Source organism: Medicago truncatula, chromosome 2, assembly GCF_003473485.1.
Source record: "Medicago truncatula cultivar Jemalong A17 chromosome 2, MtrunA17r5.0-ANR, whole genome shotgun sequence".
NCBI classification, from domain to species: Eukaryota; Viridiplantae; Streptophyta; class Magnoliopsida; order Fabales; family Fabaceae; genus Medicago; species Medicago truncatula.
The window spans coordinates 8,362,689-8,385,457 of record NC_053043.1 but is presented as its reverse complement, the minus strand read 5'-3'; the positions used below and the strand labels follow the sequence as shown (position 1 = coordinate 8,385,457).

Here is a 22,769-nt window from a genome sequence, read left to right as displayed (position 1 = left end):
TTATTATGGTTTAGGATGTTGGTATACCTATGAAAGTTGATGTTCCACCAAAAATCCCAGAACCTATTTGTCAAAAATTGATAGTGAAGGCAATGTATATGGAACAAGCTTTGAAGTTTAAGGCTGAACATAGTGGGATTGATATTGAGCTACCAAGGGACGATATCATGGACGTGTGTTTGGGTAAAAAAGAATTACACTTGACTATTTTGCAAGTGTGGCTGACGTAATTATATTTTGTTTGTAAATTTAACGGTCGTTCAATTACTTAATTTTATTTATAATGTAATTTTGTTTCACTATCTTAGGTATCTACACCGTCATTGTGTTGAATTTGGCAAAAGTGACATATACGGATTTCTTGATCGATATTACACTCTTGGTCAAAATGACCATGTTAGTGTTCAAACCTACATTCAAAACATGATGGACCATAATAAAAAGGATTTGTACCTAGCTCCTTGCTTTAACAAGTAATTTTTCTTCTCTCTTTATATCCCAATCACCTGTAATATATTGATTTGAATTTTATAAATAACTTAATTGTTTATTGCCCTTGTAGTCATCACTGGCAGTTGCTCATAATTAATCCCAAGAAGCGTGAGGTGACATTTTTATGTTCATTAGGAAAGAAGCTGGCGGCAGATAAAAAAATATTAGCCATTGTTGATCTATAAGTATTCAATTTATTTATTATACATGAACTGTGATATGTTTAATGATACAAGTAGTAACGATTAAGTATTAATTATTGTAGAGCTTTGGAAGGTTATAATAAGCTACAAGGGGTGAGAAGGCATAATAAAGTAGTATGGTTTTATCCCACTGTAAGTTGTTTACACATGCTACTACTTCATCTATCATTTTTGAATAGTATTTACCGACTAAACGGTCACATTGGATCATATTCAATTTCCGAGTCAAAGGCAATCTGTTTGTTACGAGAGCGGATACTTTATAATGCTACATATGTTGAACATTGTATCCAGTGGTGTTGTGGATTCATGGATGCAAGTACGTATAAGATTTTTTTAACAACTATTTTCAATTAATTAATTTTATTTTTACATGTTTGTATGATAAACTAATATTATGTCATCATTTATTTAATCAGATATTTGCGGATTCAACTCCATTTCAGAAGGATGAAGTTAAAAATGATCAAGAACGCAGTGAAAATTTGATTCTGGAACTTATCGAAGGAAATGCGGAGTCATCTTAGTGTGAGACCGGTTTGTGGAGCAGGTGGGGAGTAAGCTTTAGTGTGACATCGGTTTTTTTAGCAGTTGGGGTTTTAGCTTTAGTGTTAGCCCTGTTTTGAGTTTTTTGTACTATTTGCATTTTGGTCCTAACATGCACTTTACTCTGCCAGCGCAGTGACTATTTAGGTAACTATTTATGTATGACATTATAGTTCTATGGTTTTATTTAAGAGCAATGATATTTTAACAACCATTTGCTAACAACTTCAATGACAACCTTCTTTTTCTCTCTTCTCATTGATCAAAAACACTGGAGAGAGAAAAAGGAAGAGAGAGAGTAAGAATATAATGTGAGTATGAGAGAGAAAATTGTCTAAAAGTTATTAAAAAATAGTTGTACAAATATCATTTCTCTTTATTTAATTAGTATATGTGGAATTTGGTTATGGTTTGCTATTCAATATATATTTATATTATTATAAGTTAGTGACATCAGACATTTTGCATGTATTCCGTCCAAAAAAAAAATAGATATTCTGCATTGGACAAAAAAAATTGTTGCAGGAAAAAAAATGGAGCATATTCTGCATATTTGCTATAAGAAAAAAAATTGAACTTTGTAAGTCTGTTGGAACAACGCGACTTAAGAAGTTAATATATTAGGTCGGGTTAATTTGTCGCTAATGGTCTTTAGGCCCATAATTCCTAAGTCAGCTCACAGATAATCGACTTAAAAATTGATGCCTTAAGACGGCTACTAAATCTGACTAACAAAGCAAAAACTTCTTATGACGGGAGATATTAGGTCGGATTTAAAACAGACTTTAAAAGCTCAATTTAACCGACTTAAAAAATTATGTTTAAGACGGTTGCTAAATCCGACTTACAAAGGCAAAACTTCTAATGACGGGAGATATTAGGTCGGACACGCGCCCGACTTAAACAGTCCTTTTTAACCTACTTAAAAAGGGTTTTTTTTGTACTAGTGCTGATTCCATTTTTTCTTATTTTTGTTTATTTATCATTCCGATTCTTTTTGTCTGGAATTCAATTTCTTAAATTTATCTTTTTTTTTCCCATCGATTTGTCTTCATTTTCTTTTTCTTTTAAATTCATCTTCATTTTTTTAATCGATTTGAACTTTCTTCTTCCTTTTCTTTTTAGATTTCTATTCTTTTTTTTTTTTTTTAAGATTCCTTTTAATTGTTTTTTTTATGGCCATCATGGATTTCAGTTTTTCCTCTATGATGTTGCTGTAATATCTATAATATAAAAATCTATTAAAATATGTTAAAAAATGTTATTGATTATATAAGGGTAGTTTTGTAATTTAATATGATAAAATATTGCTATCCTGATGGTTATCATGCACGCATCAAACACATGTTATGATAAATGTTATCTTGTATATATCCTATCACATCTCTATCCAGTTTCATATCATATCATATCTCTATCCTATCATGCGCACCAAACGAACCCTAAATAGTATCATTTTAAATTATAAAATATGATTCATGTGTTGAATAAAATAAGTAAAGTGAGAGCATACAACACAATACATTAAATTCCCTAGTTACATGCAAAAGGTGATATAAATGTTTCATATCCAATATTATCTTTCATTGTAGGTTTGATTTTCCAAATTGTTGGAAAACTTTTGGGTCATGTACCAATCTAAGGATTGTTGGTATCACCTTGACCGGTGACATCTACTCCATTGGCTCCCATTCCAAAACCAAAACCCATGCCCATGCCAAATCCAATTCCCATGCCATTTTTACCACCACGATTATTGCCCTCACCTTTGGTAGTACCACCTCCAGTTGTACCGATTCCAGCACCAAAGCCACTACCATGGCCATACCCTCCTCCAATGCTACCTCCACCACCACCACCACCACCTCCACCTCCGCCTCCTCCTCCTCCCGTTTCGCCACCTATACCTCCACCAAAACCACTTCCATGACCATGACCTTCCCCTCCACTACTACCTTCTCCGCCCCCACCCCCTCCTCCACCTCCGCCACCGCCTCCTCCTCCTCCTATACCTGCACCTGCACCAAAACCACTCCCATAACCTCGACCTCCATTGTCGCCTCCTTCACCCTCACCCCCGCCACCTCCTCCTCCCCCTCCCATGCCAACTTGTCCTACACCCGCACCCCCTCCAAAACCGCCACCATGACCTTGTCCTTCTCCTCCTCCGTTACCTGCTCCCCCACCTTCACCACCACCACCTCCTCCTCCATTTCCTCCCAACCCACCAGTTCCTCCACCTGCACCAAAACCGCTCCCCCGACCATGCCCTCCTCCATTGCTCGTTCCGCCTCCACTCCCTCCTCCTCCTCCTCCTCCACCACTATGTCCCCCATTGACTCCGCCCATCCCAAAACCAGCTCCAAAACCACTACCTTGACCTACTCCTCCATTACCTATACCACCACCTCCTCCACCACCACTTCCACCTCCAAAACCACCAAACCCTACCGCATCACCAAAACCATTACCATGACCATAACCTGCACCATTCCCACCAATGCCACTACCTTCTCCTCCTCCCCCTCCTCCTCCAATACCCATTGCCCCATCTCCATTGTTTCCTTCGCCTGCACCATAACCTTCACCATGTCTTGAACCCCCAACAGCACCACCTTTTCCACCACATCTCCAACTTCTATATAAACAATAATCATCATCATTATCATCACCAGACCTCCAACGATTAGGATCAACAAAACTACCACCTATATTCCTCCCATGACAAATACCATTCATAAAAACACAAAGAGTACTAAACACAAGCAATGCTAAGTGGAAATACTTTGCATTAGCAGCAGTACTAGCACCCATAATGATTTTAGACAACTTACTTTGCTTGACGTTCTTGGTTGTAATGTCTCTTTATATAGAGAACTACGTACACTAAAATAACACTACATGCTCATTATTGAATCATAAAGATAACTTAGACATGTGGCATGTGCTATAGAATTTGAACATCGAATTGCTTTAAGGTCCAATCAGTTTCTCGCCTATTGGTCAACCATGGCCGACAATATATGTTAAACAACCTTAGGTTCATATGATTGTTGTAATGTTGTGTTTTAATCTAATGAACCTCCAGCTAGACAGCAATATTGTATCATAGTCATTAGTTATTTGTAGTGGAGTGGGTAGCTAAGTATATCTTCTAATAATATTTAAATATATGATTGATAATTATATCATGCTATATATCAATTGGTTTCTAAATTTTTTCAATGTGTAAAAAACAATAATGGGGTTTCTTAATTAACTGTTCGCACTTGAGAAAAATTAAAGCAAGAGCAGCAATGTGGATACCATGTGACCAATATACTTGTTCTTTTTGGCATAGAGCAATGTTTGGTTTGATAATGGCTTAGACACTTGAAGTGTACGCCTATAAAATTACAAACATATCCCCCACTTCCAAGGCACTCCCAAATTTTCATCTTTAAATTATTATTTTTTTTATAAACAAGGATTACCCACTTTGAGCAAACAAGTTAAAGGGTTACCACACCAATAAAAAAAAACTTAATTTCTCCTTAATTTACCAACAAACCAAGTCCAAGATGTTGCTTTGATTAGTTCATCAAAATCAACCACTTCACCATTGAAAATTATACCCCTCCAATATCGAATATAAAAAATAAAATGTTATATTTTATAGTCTAAAAAAATCTCAACTATTGGTATCATATTTCCTCCGCTCATATTTATAAGAAATATTTAGGCCAACAAAAGTTAATGTATCTCAAAAAAAAAAATTGTATCTCGTCCAAATTTTAAATTAGATATATCAACTATGTCAAATATCTCTTATAAATATGACCAGATGAAATATTTAATACTACTTTTCCTAAAATACTATTTAATTAATTTTAATTTTATTTTTCGATAACTCTTCTAACTGTTAATTTAATTTAATGGATACATTACATAGTTGATGACAGCTTGCCTTTTAATTTAATGGATAAAATTTAACAACGAGCACAATTTTTATTTTTTTTTCTAGAAATAAATTTATGTTAGGGGGCACAACTTTTTTGTTGTTGAAATAAAATTTATCGCAAGGACATGACGCCTCAATCCAAGGCAAGACCTTCGTGTTCAAAGAACACTTAATTACAAATATATTTATATTTATGTTTCTCTAAGGGCATTCATTTGGCTCGAATATGGGAACTCTCATATTCAAATTATATATTTTTACCTCTAGATCAAGCCCTTAAATTTAGGGTAGACACACCTAAGCAATCACAAAATATTTTTATAGCACATATCTTCAGGTAGAGGAATACTAGGGTAACACGCAATCTTTTATTTGATGAAATTAATGTATGTTCCACCATTTTAAATGGAATCTATTTTTAAAGTGTAAGACTCACTTTGATATAAACCAACAAGGAACTGAGTATTTGAGAAAAGATAGTGTTACTAACACTACTATGTTCAGGTATACTCATACGCATATTAATTGTTTGAGAATCGAGACTAATGGTTAATTTATAAACAACATTTATTGATCATCGACTCACAAATGCGTGTTTTAACCAAGAATAAAACTGTAAAAACTTGTTCTCAAAAAAAAAAAAAACTGTAAAAACTTACACACAAATACACAATGTCTAATGCGGACAGTAACTCGAAAAAGAGGTATGCAAAGTTGAGGTTGGAACATATACTAATTTTTGGTTTTTAATCGCATTGATGATACAAGTTATATGAGTATATTTTAATCGGTCTTAAGCATTGAATTAAAAAAATACAGTAATTTCATTAAAAAAATACAGGAATTTTTTTGAATTTTTTAAATTAGCTAATAAACATTTTTCATAGCCATTGGTCAGTAAATCTTTCAGTGATGATTACTGATTACCTCGCTTTAATATGCATATGCTCCTAACATGGTATTCGAATTTACATGTGCTATAGTCTTCATTATTGACTATTTTCAAATATTCATATAAAGTATAGCGTAAAGTCAATCATTTTTATAATCAAAACTCAAAAGTGATAGAATGATTTAAAAGTTATATAAGAATTGAAATAGGCATTGGATGCTTTCCTTTTGGGCAGAAAATTAGTGTCTTATTGAGCACTTGCGTATCTCAAGATCATTGCTTGTTGGGGCACAATCTCCATTTTTAAGTTTATGGGACCTAACAATATTTGTCACGTTATAAATAAGTTTTTTTTCAAAAGAAAAACCTTATAAATAAGTTAGAAAGCTAGAAAAGTAGTATAAATAATGAAGATCGCATTTGTCTAATCTCGGAAGTGATTCAACAAATCAAGAACCGAGTGGTATATTAGGGGTTTTAAAAAACTTTAGGAGGTCCAAAATCTTCCGAAGATCTTCCGACTAAGGTTAGAGATCGTTATTTATTCATAATGCTATGATGTGGTTGTAGTGTGTGGGGGAGTTTTTATATTTTTTGTTTTTGTTTTGAAAAGGTTAATAAAAAATGAAAAGTGCTATATTCAGCGACAAAATTTATCACGAAACCTTTCCAAAAATGAAAGCAGCGAATTAATTATAAACAAGGATTTAGCAGAAATCAAGGGAAGATGGGAAGTAAATGGAGGTAAAAAATAAAAATTGTATTGAGGAATAGGCTTCGCTATGTCCTCGGGAAGAAAATTTTGATATATAAGAATAAACCTATTAGAGAATAAGTGCTATATTCATAGACAAAATTTATCACGAAACCTTCCCGAAAATGAAAGCAGCAGATTATAAACAAGGATTTAGCATAAATCAAGGAAAGTTGGAAAGTAAATGGAGGTAAAAAATAAAAGGATAATTCTATATACAAAGAATTTTCTTCGCGAGGACATAACGAAGCCTATTCCTTCATGCAATTTTTTTTTTTAACTCCATTTATTTCCCAACTTCCCTTGATTTATGCTAAATCCTTGTTTATAATTCGCTGCTTTCATTTTTGGGAAGGTTTCGTGATAAATTTTGTCGTTCAATATAGCACTTCTCAATCATTATATAGTGGGTGAGTGGAATACATACAACTTATATCGTGAAATATTTGATGGTGCTATTTTCGCTTTAAATAACATTTTTGTTTTAATAATAGACTCTATATGATTAAATAGTGGTATTATTTACTAAATTATCCGCAATACATCTCCTCAATTCATAATTCTAAAAACAAAAACATATAACAAAAAACTAACTCTTATGTTTATCAATAGAAACAGAAATTTTATAATCTTCATAGTCTTTGTCATTTACCAATTGATCTTCAGTTGGGTAATATACTACCTCTAGCTCCTCTTTGATCACTTGCTCTCTCAAAAAGTGAAATCGAGTCTATATATGCTCGCTTCTAACATGTGAAACTGGGTTCTTTGTAAGATCAATGACTAATTTTTTTATCAATTTTTTTTTTGACAAAGTTTTTTATCAATCTTAGAAACTGTAAAGGTTTCTTCACTTTACAATTCAGTTAAATTAACAATAAATTTATTTAATCGAGTTGCTTGACAAGCTCGATATGAGCATGATATGTACTATTCATCTTCACATGATGACAAAGAAGTAACCGGTTATTTTTTAGAACACGAAAAGATTGATGCTCCTTGAAACTTGAACAAGTAACTATTAAAAGTACTCCTTCAATCTATCTCATTTGTTAAACAATAAGGCATGTTTCATTTTTTTTGAGTAAATAGTCAATTTCCTCCGTTAAATTTTTCTGTTAGTGAACATGACGTTTTGCAAATATTCTCCTGAAGTTTTGCACTTATGTGCAAAATGCTTCCCAAACTTAAAAATTTATATTACTTTTTTCTTAAAAACAAACAATTAATAGTTAAATATTAAAACTATTAATTTTGGAATTTTGGAAAACTACATGCATATATACATCAAAATAGGCTCCAAAATATGGAAAAATATGTATTTTTTAAAGTGACAATAATGAGATGATTTGTGGATTAATATTGGGGGTTGTGTAGTTTAAATGGTTTGAGCAAATTGTTGAAGGAGTTGGAGGAGTTAAAAGACTAAGATGGTGAAGGAGAAAATATAAATTTAAATCTGATTATTTATTTATTTATAAACCTCTAAAAATAATAATTTGTCTATTAGAAATAACCATGATTGTCACTTTAAAAATACACATTTTCCCTATTTTGATGTATATATGTATGTAGTTTTTCCAAACTCCAAAATTAATAGTTAGCTTTAATATTTAACTATTAATTGTTTGTTTTTAAGAAAAAATAATATAAATTTTTAAGTTTAGGGGGCATTTTGCACATAAGTGCAAAACTTCAGGGGGGGTATTTGCAAAACGTCATGTTCACTAACAGAAAAATTTGACGGAGGGGTAAATTGATTAATGTTGTAAAATTTCAAGGGATTAATTGAAGTTTTGTTAATTTCAGGAAGATAATTGATGTAACTTACAATTTCAGAAAGAAAATTGAATATTTACTCTTCATTTTTCCTTTAACATATTTTTCCTTTAACATATCTAACCATTCGTTTTATAGCTAATAAATGTGACTTCCCAGGGTCATGCATAAGTCTGTTTATCACTCCTACATCAAAGTAAGTATCTTAGGGATCCTACTAACTGTTTGAACAAAGCAAAATTTTAAATAAATTTTGTTAGGAACGTCTATAATATAATAAGAATCTCTTCTAAAAAATAGAATTTTTTAACAAAGCATGAATTAAATATTAATTTTAATGATTTTGGTGCTTAAATTTTTTTTTGTTTGATTAAAAAAATCTAATTTTTTTTATGAGAAATTCTTCTAATATTCTTAACATTCATGCAAAAATTCATTCAAAAAATCAAAGAGTAAACATAATCTAACTTAAAAGCATAAACCGAAAGTATACAGACAAAAAAAATCTAAGCAACTAAAAGTCGAATAATTTTTTAAAAAAACTAAAAGTTAAAATATTTATAGAAATCACAAACATATTTAATCCTTTATTTTAAAATAAATTAATTAAAAAAAATGACATGATGAATATATACTCAACAAAACTCTAAAATTTCAACAAATTTATTGCTTCAACCCCTTTTCTAAAATTTGTAGAAGATCTTATTGGATGTTTTATTAGTTAAACAAGAAGTTATGGAGAAATCTGCCTTATTTCTCTCTCAACTAATACTAATAAGTTACATAACCCTGCATGATTAATTAAGAGGAAGTTGAAATGAACTCAAAACATTGATGTGTATGTTATAGGTGAAAGTGTGTTGAATGGCAAATCATGGTCGTAGCTGATTAAAAATTTCCCCACCATATCCACCACCTATACCTCCGCCGCCAGATCCTCCATTTCCATTACTATAACCACCACCTCCGCTACCTCCACTGCCACCCCCATATCCTCCATTTCCCGCACCATAACCACCGCCAACCCCACCACCACTTCCGCTGCCAAATCCTCCATTTCCACCACCATAACCACCACCTATTGCTCCACCACCAGATCCACCATTCCCACCACCTATACCTCCACTGCTAGATCCTCCAATTCCATCACCATAACCACCACCTATTCCTCCACCACCAGACCCTCCAAAACTACCACCTCCACTGCTAGAACCTCCATTTCCACCACCCATTCCACTCCCATCTCCATTCCCTCCACTAAATCCTCCATGACTATTTCCGGGGTTATATCCACCTCCAACTACACCCCCAGAACCAGGTCCTACACCAACTCCACCACTACCTGAACCACCAACTGCACCATTGCCGTATCCTCCACCACTATTAATGCCAATACCACCACCATAGCTATGCAAATGATGAAGATGTCTCATTTCTTCACTATCTCCACCAAGCTTTCTAAAGCGACTAGCTAGACAAGTAATTGGACAAAGAAAAACAAGTAAAAACAATTTAGAAATCATGACTACCAATTGCGTAACACTTTGTGATATGACAAAAAAAAATATTTAGACATAGGTTATATATATATATGAGTGTTACTGAGCTTCTATTTAAACAAAAATGTGAAGTTATCCCATGTAATCCATGCTCGGTCACTAGTAGCTAGTGTGCTCTCAAATTGTGAATGAATAGGTTGTGCATGACATTTGCATGGTCTAGAGAAATAAAGATATACTATTATAATAGCACATCCTTAAAAAAAAAAAAGTAACACATGTTTGTAAATATAATTATTCTAAAGAAAAATATGTTTTATTAACTTATATATTTTTATATTTTTATAAGTTATATAGAAACATTTGCTCAAAAAAAGTTATATAGAAACATTGTCCCTGTTCATTCAATCTTTAATTTAATAATTTACTAACTTTACGGATAAGGGGGTTTCCGGATTGAGTCGTGTACTTGCTTTGCATTTGTTTCTTTTCTTGCTCTTTTTCTTTTCCTTTTGATTTTCTTGTTTTTTTATCTTTTCATTTCTCTCTTTGTTGAATGTGGCGTTTTGCCCCTAACTTTTTGCGTTTCTTTTTAGTTTGAGAAGGTTTTGGTCTATGCCCCCTTCTCTTTTTGTTCTTGTTTTCTATCTTTTATATATTTCTATTAGCCTAAAAAAAAAAAAAACTTTGCTATATGCATTAAATATGATTTTTTTTTTTTAGGAAGCATTGAATATGATGTTGATAAATCTAATTTTATTTCAATTTTGCTTACAATAATCACATACTAATACTATTCTGGAATAAAATATAGGTAAAACGATAATTGAAAAATAATTTGGACTTTATGTTATATGATCCTCTAATCAAAGAATTAACTCATAACGTGTTTCATATAATTGTCGTCACTAAGAATATTTTAGATTAATGAGTGTATTTCTTCCTTTATGTTCTATTTTTTTTTTATACCAATAGATATATTTTTGTTATGATTTTCTATATAAACAAAAGTTTATGAAATAGATTATTTTTGTTATAACCTAGCATATATGGTGTGCAAATGTTAAATTTTCTCTTTAGAAACTTTATTTTGATCTCATTAATTTAAGACTCTTGTTAGACCAATTGGAAATAGGAATGATTTAGATATTATATATCGCATAAAACTTCCATATCACTCATTCATACCGATTTATGTATCCAGTGAATTCATGTGGTGGTTGTCGGGGTTTATGGTCCGTTTTGATTGACTTACTTTTGAGTTTATGCAAATACATATTTTTTTATGTATTATTATAAGCTTGTCAATGTATTTTATGCAAAAATAATTTATGAAGATACAATTTTCGTTAGAGTGAATTTATAATTAGCATAAAAATTTTATTTATTTTTATAAGATATTTTTCATAAGTTCATCAAATGGCCCTTAGTGTTATACGTGAGTGCAAACCGTTGTACAATTATCTCATTATTTATGTATGGGGTGGATCAGATTATAAAAATAAATAGCATTTAGATGTACGCTTGAAGAATTATTATATAATTAGCAAGATATGTTTCTCAAGTGGGAGATTGTTGGAATATTTTATTAAATATTATATTTCAATATTATTATGTTGTCATATATATTTCTTTAATTATATAGTTATTTATCAATCATAAGTGTTAGCTAATTAGTGATCAAATTAAATAATAAGATTAATTAGATTTCTAATTAGATAATTAATTATATGTTTAAGGTTTAATGATGTGTTTCGTCCTTACAATTAGGCGTCATTTAAAAATTAGTCTCTGTAATCAATAATCCTGACAATTTACCCTTGCATTGTTTAATTATTTAAAATTTCGTCCTTTGAACAACTTAATCACTGCCGCGTCATCAAATTGGCATGGGAATGGACAAAAATAACCTTGTCATCTATTTGTAAAATGACATTTTTACCCCTGTCTTCTTCTTCTTATCATAATAAAGACGAGGGTATTTTTGTCAATTCCCATGCCATTTTGCTAATTTGATGACTTGGTAGTGATTAAGTTGGTCAAAGGACGAAATTTTAAATGATTAAACAATGCAAGGATAAATTGCCAGGATTACCAATTACATAGACTAATTTTTAAATGACGCTTAATTGCAAGGACGAAACACATCATTAAACCTATGTTTAATTAATTGATATGAAATCAATTTGAGTGGATGTGAAGATAACCCATTTTTAAATCAAGAAATTCTAATTTACGATCACACTATATATAGGTTATGGTCCCCTATGATTATCGTTTCTCCTCATTTGAAGAGTTTCTAAGGCATGAGGAATATAAGTATAGCAAGAACCTCGAGACTCCCACTTCACCACATTTTATTTTTTATAGTGTCTTCACCACATTTAACTAAAGAAAAATCGAGTAAGAACCACTTGTCAACGGATGCTAGTTACATGTCCTCTCTTTCATGCTACAAATCATTGTCGCTGAAGGACTTTAGCTTCAATTCAGATATTCCTAATATCCTTGATAAAGCAACATGTTGTAAGTCGTAAAGTTTATTACAATACATGTATGCTCTTGATATTATTATTATTATTATTCCCTCCGTCCCAAATTGTATGTCATTTTAGAAAAAATATTTGTCCTAAATTGTATATTACTTTAGAATACCAATGAAACATTAATGTTACTTTTTCTATTATATCTTTAACTATTTATTACTCTTTCTTTTTTCAATTCTTTCATTTATCTTTCTCATATCATTTATTAAGGATAATTTTATAAAACAACTCATAATATCTCTTTCCCACATAATATTAATTACATTTCTTAATTTCTTAATATGTGTGAAATGCTCAAAACGTCATACAATTTAGGACGGAGGGAGTATTTTGAAATAATGGATTCTCTTGGTATTTACGCACTTGTGCTTTATACAATTAGTCGTATCTCTAAATCATAGTAGGATCGATGAACATGTTTTTTGATATGTTTAACTATTTATTTTTACAGCAGTGCTATTTCTTGCGAATATTTTTAACGCGAATGTCCTACAAATTTCCATTGATCAAAAAAAGCATGTTCTGGCCGCGAGACACGTAGGCTGTGTTTGGTAACACAAATAAGCTAGCTTATAACTTGTTGGACTAGCTTATAAGCTTACTTTGATAGAATGAGATGTGTTTGGCAAAAAGCTTTTCTCACTAGCTTATAACGTATTTTAAGAAGTTAATCCAAGTAGTTTTTGAGCTTATAGCTTTTAGCTTTTTATACTTTCTTTCAATTTTAACCTTTTCTTAATTTTATTTTATTTTATTATAATAAAAAAAAAACTACACAAAATCTTTTTAAACTAACCACGGTTACCATGTTGTCATATAAATGGATATGAGTTTTTAAATTCTCTTGTTCACTTTTTTGTTTTTTATACCTTGCTCATAATTCATATAATATATAATTTTATATAAAATAACAATAAATAGTGAAGCAAGTTTAGTTAAATAAAAATCATAAAAATAAAATAAAAATTGTTAAATAAATTTTTTTGAATGAATTCATAAATTCATTTTAGAGATGAAAATAATTTGAAATATATTTAAATATTTAAAAATAAATGTGTTAAGTAATAAAAATTATATATATCATATTAAAAAAAATTAAACAAACATGTACATTTTGTCATTTTATATTTATAGTTATTTCAACAGTTAATTTTACCAAACACTTTTAATTTTAATAAGCTAACTTTTCAGTTATAAACTATCAGCTATCAGGCTCTGTTTGGTAAAAATAGCGGATAGCTGATAGCTTTTAGCTGATAAGCTAGCTAATAGCTTTTAGCTGATAAGCTAACTGAAGTGTTTGGTAAAAATAGCGGTTCAACAAGCTGATAAATGTAAAATGACATAAAGGGTATTCTTAATTCATAATAAAAATTATATCAATTAATATTTAAGTATTTGTAATTTTGTAAACTAATTTATCTTTAAAAAAAATACTTACCTCAAAAAAAAAAAAAAAAGTAACACTAATAGAGTAATAGTATTTTGTTGCGTAAAAAAAACGAAGGTATATATTTTTACAACATAAAAAAATAGCCAGCTGATATATATACAAAAATTGGAATAAAGGGATAGTACGTCTTTATTACGTAACTTATTATAAAAATTGTAATGGATAAAAATGGAATTTAAATGAATTAATAAGGGTAAAATTGGAAGAAAAAGTGAGAAGCTATAAGCTCTAAGCTCAAACGCTACTTGGAATAGCTTTTGAAAAATAGCTTATAAATTCGTAAAATAAACTATAAGCTCATGATGAAAAAGTGTTACCAAACAGAACTTTTTTCGTCAAACGAACTTATAAACTATAAGTTAAGAGCTAAAAGCTCTTTTTTAAATGTTACCAAACAGACCCTAACTTTTCAACTATCAACTATGTTACCAAACAGACCCTAACTATCAGCTAGTTTATAGCTTATTTTTTTTCCATACACACCCTAATGGTGGGTGTAGTGTAATGGAGGCTAGACTTTCAACTAGCACTTCTTGATTTTACCGAGATTTGTTTTTTCGCTATATATTAAGCATACAGATATTTTTAATTATATCTCACGTGCTCCCTTTAATATATAATTTAACTTATTAAAAAATTGAGATCTGAAATAAGGAAAATAAAACGGTGTATGCCATTTAATAAGTATTTGTATTATTCCATTTCTTTGTTAGGAATTACACTAAATTTGACTTTCATATGACCTGGTAGCTGGTATACTTTGTTCATATCTGAAAAAATTCTTAGGATCAACTTTGGCTTTCACATTAATTAATCTTTCAAAGTTTCCTTTAAAAAGCTTACTTCCATATGCTTTAGCAATATCGATTTTTGTTACATTACTTGGATGATTAGCATCAATATCTGCATCCCTATAATTGAAGAAAGCCTCCCTCGAAGAATTTGAAACGTAGGGTGTTATAAATTCATGAAACGACCTTGAAAAATTCACATGACGTTCAATAGCTCTTGAAGATTCTTCAATCCAAATATTAAGATATTGAATCAAGAACAAGTTTCCTGCTCTATGGGGAAATGGTGTTTCTGATGGCAATATCTCTTCCATCCTTCCGCCATCAGGATTCCATTGCATAAACAAAGTCTCACCTTCAATCATCGATTTCCATATCGATTCTATAGCTTCTTTTGGAATAGGTTTGTTCACAGAATCCGATCCACCTTTGAGATACATTGGATGAGGATATTTTGGTTCATCCAACAATGCTTCAAGAGGAGTACCAATTGGCTTGTCATACCAAAAAAGAGTGGAATTTACCCAAGGCATTAAAAAGCAATCACTTTTCTTCAAAGCCAATTTAGGGAAACTCTCACTCACCAAAGGTATAAGCCTTTCAATTGTGCCCAAAAATTGACCAATGAAACTAACTTGCACTATCTTTTTACCACTAATTTTAACAACATTATGTTGCACTCTAATAAAAATATCTTTATGCAATTTTGGTGCAACTAATTGCCATTTGTAAACAACATCAGTTGCACCTTCATCCATATTTCTTTTCACATTGAAAACTGAAACTTGTGGAGTTATTTGAACCAATTTAAGTTTCCATGAAAGAATAACACCAAAACTAGCACCACCACCACCCCTAATAGCCCAAAACAGATCTTCTCCCATTGATTTTCTATCAAGAGTATTACCATTGACATCAATAATTTTTGCGTCAATGATATTATCAACAGAAAGACCAAACTTTCTCATCAAATTTCCATACCCACCACCCGAAAAATGACCACCAGCACCTAGTGTAGAACAGACCCCAGACGGGAAAGCAAGAGAATTGTTTTTCTTTGCAATGGTATAATAAATCTTACCGATTGTTGCACCAGATTCAACCCATGCAGTTTCATCTTGTAAATTGAGATCAACTGAATTGAGGTGAAGCAGGTCAATTATAACAAAAGATATGTCTGATACGTAAGAGAAGCCTTCGTAGTCGTGGCCGCCACTTCGAATTCTTATCTGAATATTGTTGCTTTTGGCACATTTAATTGTTGCTTGGACATGAGAAGCATCTTTTGCAGTTATAATTGCCAAAGATTTTGGTGTTGTTTTTGTTTCAAATCTCTTGTTATGTATTTTCATGTTTAGGATGGTTGAGAATGAGGTGTTGTTTGGTGTGTAAATGACTTCAGAGATAGGGGAATTTGAAGTTTGAGAAAAACAATTGAGAAAAGTTTAAATGGATGATTGTGATGTTGTTGTTGAAATAGACATAAAAATTGTTAAGGTTGTCAAGAGAAAAGACAATGTACACATTGTCTCAGTTGTACTAATAACAATGTGGTTTGTTACTTTGATGTGCATCTCTTTGTTGCACTCTATATATATACTAATGTACAGTATCATCTTCTTCTAAAGTGAGGGTCAATATTATGTGTCATTTAATGAAGGAATAGAAATTAATATTTTCTTTTTGACTCCAATGAATGGCAGAAATTATATTGTCTAGTCTTTCTGAAATTAAGTGAAAACATATTTCGATATGTTTTATTACAAGAGTAAGTACTAAACTTTGTTTGTTCTTTAAGAGTTTTCTTTTACAAAACTCTTTAAGAAAAACATCAAAATTATATAGCCTAGTCTTGTTTCTAAGAGTGGAGAAGTTGCATTAAATGGAAATGAAAATATTGTTATTATATTTACTACACATTTCGATCACTATTATAAGCATTAAACCATTTTTTAAGTTCATTCAATAAATGATGTAGACAGCATATTATATAGACATCATACATCAATTCATCATAGACGACTACATATATCATTTATTGAATGAACTTTAAAAGTAAATTTTTATTAGTGATCGGATGGTGCATATTAAAGTTTGGTCTAGTATTTTTTTTTTTTTTCAAAGGTGTCTAGACTAGTCTATTTGTTAAAAAAAAAAGTGTATAGCATAGTCTTTGTGAAGGGATATTTTGCATTAAATGGAAATAATGAAAAATGATTCAAAACATCAAATTTGATTTTGATTTTACTATTTACCATAACTTCTAAAATATAAAATCTCTTGAGAATCATTTTTTCTCGAGAATATTAAATCAAAATAATGAAAAATGATTTAAAGCAAAAAAATATAATTTGATTTTATCATATACCATAACATCTAAAATATAAAATATCTCGAGAATCATTTCCATTAACAATTTTCCTCAAAAAAAAAAAAACCATTAACAATTAATTACATTACCAAATATACGTTATATAAATTTCAAATTATCTACTTATGGAGAGTATAATATCAGCCCAACATATTAAAAAATACATTCTAAAATATTAGTATATAATAAAATATAGGTTTTTATCCTCTCAAAAAAAAAAAATGTATAGTCGACCCATTAAAAAGGTAGTCCGTATGAAATTTAAAACGGTAGTAACTTGATCATGCCAAAGATTGATTTATAACTGCTTATCTAAGGCTCCTTCAAAAAAAAAATGTGCTTATATAAGGCATGAGGCACGCACGCGAAAAATACCTTGTTCTCTGTATTTTTAACCAAACAAAAATCGTTGCTCAAAAAAAAAAAAAAAAACCAAACAAAAATCTTGTTACAAATAACATTGTTTTTTAAGAGGAAGAACATTGTTATCTTATCTCTCTCAAAAAAAAAACTTTGTTATCTTCAAACCAAAATTAAGCACAAAAGGCTTTTTCTCATGTTTTGTATAAATTAGTTTTAAGATATAGGATAGTGCCAAAGAGTAAATTTCAAAACAAGAGAATGCTATCTAAATGAGCAGAGGATCGACCAAACAATTTGATAAACCAGGCAGTCACGCTGAACAACATCCCAAATTGCAAACAAAATCATACAGTTACGGTCATATTTCTAATTTGGATATAATCAAGTCACATTGAACTACAATGTCATTATAAACTATAATTCATCATATACTATGATCCACATGCATGCATATATTATGTTCTTATGTTAACTAAACAAAACCATCATTAATATTACAAGTTCATTCCAAAACCAACATTAAAGTTCTACCATCGAGATATAAAAGGATTAAACTTAGACTTGTTTTTTTTTATTTTGTGCATGAAGCATGATTTCAGTTGAGTTTGAGCTCAAGAGAGACATCATTTGTGTTTGGACCTCCTGAGTTTGTTGATGGGGACAGTACTGTGTCTTCATTCACTCTCTCTCCTCTCCTGATTATATCTCCAAATCTTTGTTGGTCGCTTTTGGTCCCCTGAGAAGCAAAATGGAATGAATATTATTGTTTTGTAGCATTTTCACTCAGTTGACCCCATCAAATGAATGTAAGGTCAATATAATTTAGTGCAATCAATTTGAGAATAGGAGCAAATATGTTAAACTATAAGGTGGATGAACAATGGTACATAGTAGTTCTTCCATTGCATGCACAGTTATAAGGTGGGTGAATTGATTTGGAGTGGATATGGAGAATATAGGAAAACGTTTGGAGGACGAGGTGGAGAGAAAGAGAGAATGATTTGATAGATCGATAATGTTACACAAAGAAAGATTGAGGTAAAATGGAATAATGATATATGAACATCTAAAAATTAACAATTTTTGGACAACTTGTATAAAAATACATCAATTATAACTATTGATGTGACCATAAGAGAGAAACAACTAATTAAAAAATGATATAGTATCTATACAGTATAGATATACGATGTTGGACAACTAAAAGGTTGTCAATATATCATTTCTAGGTAAAATGATATATTAAATGGATGTTTTAAGTTATAAGGTGTACAAATATCATTATTAAAAAGAATATTATAGATATACTATTTGATGTCACACATTCAACATCAAATTCACACAACACATATTGTAAATAAATAAATAACACACTAGTGACAATTAATATGTATAGTTCAACTCCCCTTCAAAAAAAATAATAATAATATGTATGGTTCAAAAATAGAAAGAAAACAAAAATTGTCCTCAGAATACCGAATAGGCACAAGAGAAGGATCTAAAAATAGAATTAAAAAATAAATGTTGCATTGAAAATATAAGTTTTTAAACTTTTAACATTATGAATGCATAATTTTTAAAATTAAATTACTGCATTGAGTTCCTTATTTTGTGCCCTTACGACCCAAGTTAGCAAGACTCTTCAAAATTTAAATTATCTTCAAAATATATATTTATTTATTATTATACAGAACTAATGTCCAATCACTTGTTCGTTTATATAAATATTTTTATCTCAACATAGTATTAGTATATGTAGAAAGGAGAGACTAATTGAGAGGAATGATTTACGTACTTGGACAGTCTGGCCTTTGAGAATACCATCAAAGAGGATGTAAGTGTGCATCTTCTGCTCATCCCCGTTACAGATCACAATTGATTGATTACCTTGAGTTCCATTGAAAGACTCTAGCCAATAAGCACCCCTGGAATAATTAAGAGAGCATTTCTAAAATTATAAGCATTGTAAAGAAGAGAAGAGCATGAAAAAAATTCAGAAATTATAATGCAAAATATAAAGTTCAAAGAATTATAAGCGAGAAGGGAGGAATAAAAAAAAAAGTTTGGAGAATTACATTCTTTGGCCATGACTCAGTTGGTAGCTAGGAACAAGGGCTGAGGAGATTGCTGAAACTGATAAACCAGCTGCCATGTCCTTTCTCTTTGCAGCTGGTAAATATGTAAGCTTATATCAAATTACTCTATTACAATTCTGATGTTATAAGATATATTATGAATGAATTTAATTTGTATGCATGCAGTCTTAGACTATCATTTAATTATTTTACATCCATTGAATCACACATTACATTCTAGATATTTGTAAAGATGTTTCAAGCACTCTATGTATATTTTTTTAACCGGCAAAAGTAGAAATATATTAAACAACCGAAGCATGTCCTACCAGCACAAGATGTATCGGATCAGACTTGATAAAAGTATAATTACAACCACGACTCAGAGAAAAAAAAAACCAATCTACAGAATAACAATAACAGATAAATAGGGAACATATTCAAAAAACTGGAACTATCATAATTTGGCAAATTTTATGGTACACCTAAATATTTGATTGTACCGATACACCAAATTGTTAAATTATTAATCAAATGAGTTGTTTTTTTGAAGAAATCTATCATTTACAATTATAAAAATTAAATCTTATTTACCAAAAGCGACGAAATAAAATTTAATTTTTTTGAATTTTTATTACCCATAATGAAGATTATTGATTATTTTTTATGAGTAATGTTAAAAATTTAATATGATTCATATAAACAATGAAATTATGTTTTTCTTCAATGATGTATTCTAAAGGATAACCTTGACAAATAGCTTTTTACTTCCTAAAATAATCATAAATTTATCAATTTATGAAGCAAGGAGTACCGGTACACCTCAATTTGTGAGGTGTACCGTAGAAGTTCCCTCATAATTTATATATGTAAATTTTAATTTGTAAATACTAATAGTGTAAAATAGTTTTATACAAACATCCAATCAAATTTCACTATTTAGATATTTTGTAAACATTTTAGTAAATAATATTTTAACATATCTAAAGTATGAAACTGAATATCTACATAAAAATAACATACTTCATCAAGGTTAAAATGCACAAAGTTTTTGTACAACAAAAAATGCGCAAAGTTTTTTAAGTAATTATTCTTTAATAAAGTCAAACATTTCAATTCTCAATGCATCGAATACACAAATTTTTATAAAAACTTACCATCTAAATTTTTTTACACTCGTTAACCTTTCCCTATAATAAAAAAAATGGGAAATGTTAACCTTTCCACTAATAGAAATGTTGTATCGAAAATTGTGTTAATTTATTGTTCAGAAAATTCAATATTAATTTTTTTCAATTAATACTTATCATTAATGGTAAAAAATTTAATGTTTAACATGTGCCTAAAAATCTACTTCTACCACGTTTATTGAGGTTTATAATTTCTTTGGGAAAAAATTTGAGTGTGAGACAACTCTGATATGACGAAAGTAGAGTAGCAGTCCAACAAAAAATGATGTATTTTTCTAGGAACAAAATCTGGAAGAATATTTGACGTTACTTTTCTCTATCTTGGTCACGGAATAAAGAATCAACCAGTTATGCTTACGTACACCTATTTCTTGTTTTGTTCCTTTATTTTCACAGATCTAATTTCCTCTATTGTACCAAACAATATGTCTAATGTAATCTTCATCAACCTATTTCTTCCATTTACAAAGATGCATACATGTGTTTCCGTGACATGATAACATGCATTTAATTAACAGTACTATAGCACAATTAATATTAGTAATACCTTCAATCATCTGCTCTTGTTTCATGCTCCTGTACATCTGCCAACAAAAACATTGATATTTCAAAATTTTAGGATTTACAAAATTATTATTTTTATTTATTTAAAAAAACAAACATAAAGAAGGTAATTAGTTAGCAAGAGGTGAAAAAGATGGTATTTTTATTAATCAATCATTTTTAGTGGTTAATTATTTATATATGAAGAGAAAGAGTACCTGAAGGTGGCTTTTGACATGAGATATAGTAAGCCCCTTAACATTCATTAGGGTTAAAACCATCTTTGGTGTAGCCCCTGTAATATAAAACATACATGTAAATTATTAAAACCAAAAATAATGTTTTCTAGTCAAATTAACAACAAAGGAATGATTTTTTTAATAGTAGATGTTATGTTAGTGGCAATTGAAAGTCAAGATTTTTTTTAAGACATGATCAATCATTTGTGATTATTATATATAGAGAGAAATTTAAATTAAAAAATAGGATCTAAGTGTATAATATTGATAAAAAGAACTAGTGTAGCTTACTATCTTCTCCTCCAAGCCTTTGAACTGCATGCACAAAGCAACGGTGAAGATCTGGTGTCCAACGAAGCCGAGGCAACTTTGATCGAACATAAGGTCTCACCACAGGTGCTTTTAGACTCATCTCTGGAGTCTGATCAGAATCTAAACGGCGGCGAAAAATTGGCACATCAGAAGGTTGTGAAGGGTTAGTGTCCACAACTCCGCTACTAGGAGAAGAAGAAGAAGAAGATGAAGACATAGTTTTTTGGGATGGTTTGAGAGAGATTTCAGTTTCACTACCCTTCATTGAATTTATATGCTTATTGCATTTTATTTTCTCTGTTTTTATTGAGAAGGGAAGGGAAGGAGTGGTGAAGGTGGTCTTATGAAGAAACAAAAGAGAATAAATACTAAGTAACGTTATACAGCAGAAAATGCTTGTCGTTTAGTGCAGCTTTTTTGTGCCCAAATGGTCAATTTAGTCCTAAAGAGTTTCGATGGATAAATGGAAAATTTCTGACACTGAAACTCTGAAGGAAAAAAATGTTCAAAAATGCCTTCATGATTGGTGAAAATGAAAGGTTAAAAAGGTGAATGGGGCAGAAGTCTTTGAGATATCATTTTCTTTAGACATTCTTTGGGTCTTTTCTAGACATTCTTTGTCTCTTAAGGAAACGAATCATCGTATATTTATCATTAAAAAATACAGTTGACAAGAACATCAACAGTAAAATTACCATAATCTTATATATATAAATTGAACATCAAGGAATTTGATGTAGTTTTTTCTTTTAACTTTATTATTTATTAAACTCTTTTACTC

At 30.4% G+C, this 22,769-nt stretch overlaps 4 protein-coding genes across 4 annotated transcripts; all 4 read right to left on the bottom strand.

Annotated features, from left to right (window-relative positions):
• Positions 1-2,879: 2,879 nt before the first annotated feature.
• Positions 2,880-4,055, bottom strand: LOC25486182 (glycine-rich cell wall structural protein 1). The gene has a single exon (XM_013607392.3). It carries the CDS (start codon positions 4,053-4,055, stop codon positions 2,880-2,882), a length of 1,176 nt encoding a protein of 391 aa, XP_013462846.1.
• Positions 4,056-9,478: 5,423 nt separating this feature from the next.
• LOC25486181 (glycine-rich protein 5) lies at positions 9,479-10,129 on the bottom strand. The gene has a single exon (XM_013607391.2). The coding sequence runs from the start codon at positions 10,127-10,129 to the stop codon at positions 9,479-9,481; it is 651 nt and encodes a 216-aa protein (XP_013462845.2).
• Positions 10,130-14,825: 4,696 nt separating this feature from the next.
• LOC25486180 (berberine bridge enzyme-like 17) lies at positions 14,826-16,298 on the bottom strand (the record flags this gene model as incomplete). The annotated part of the gene is made up of 1 exon (XM_013607390.2): positions 14,826-16,298. A coding segment is annotated over one exon (1,473 nt), but the record flags the coding sequence as incomplete, so codon positions are not given.
• Positions 16,299-17,961: 1,663 nt separating this feature from the next.
• LOC25486179 (protein PHOSPHATE STARVATION RESPONSE 3) lies at positions 17,962-22,435 on the bottom strand. The gene is made up of 6 exons (XM_013607389.3): positions 21,968-22,435; positions 21,656-21,732; positions 21,442-21,478; positions 19,705-19,798; positions 19,425-19,554; positions 17,962-18,365 (listed from the first exon to the last, which is right to left on the bottom strand). The coding sequence occupies exons 1-6, from the start codon at positions 22,251-22,253 to the stop codon at positions 18,225-18,227; spliced, it is 765 nt and encodes a 254-aa protein (XP_013462843.2). The 5' UTR covers positions 22,254-22,435; the 3' UTR covers positions 17,962-18,224.
• Between the last annotated feature and the right edge of the window lie 334 nt (positions 22,436-22,769).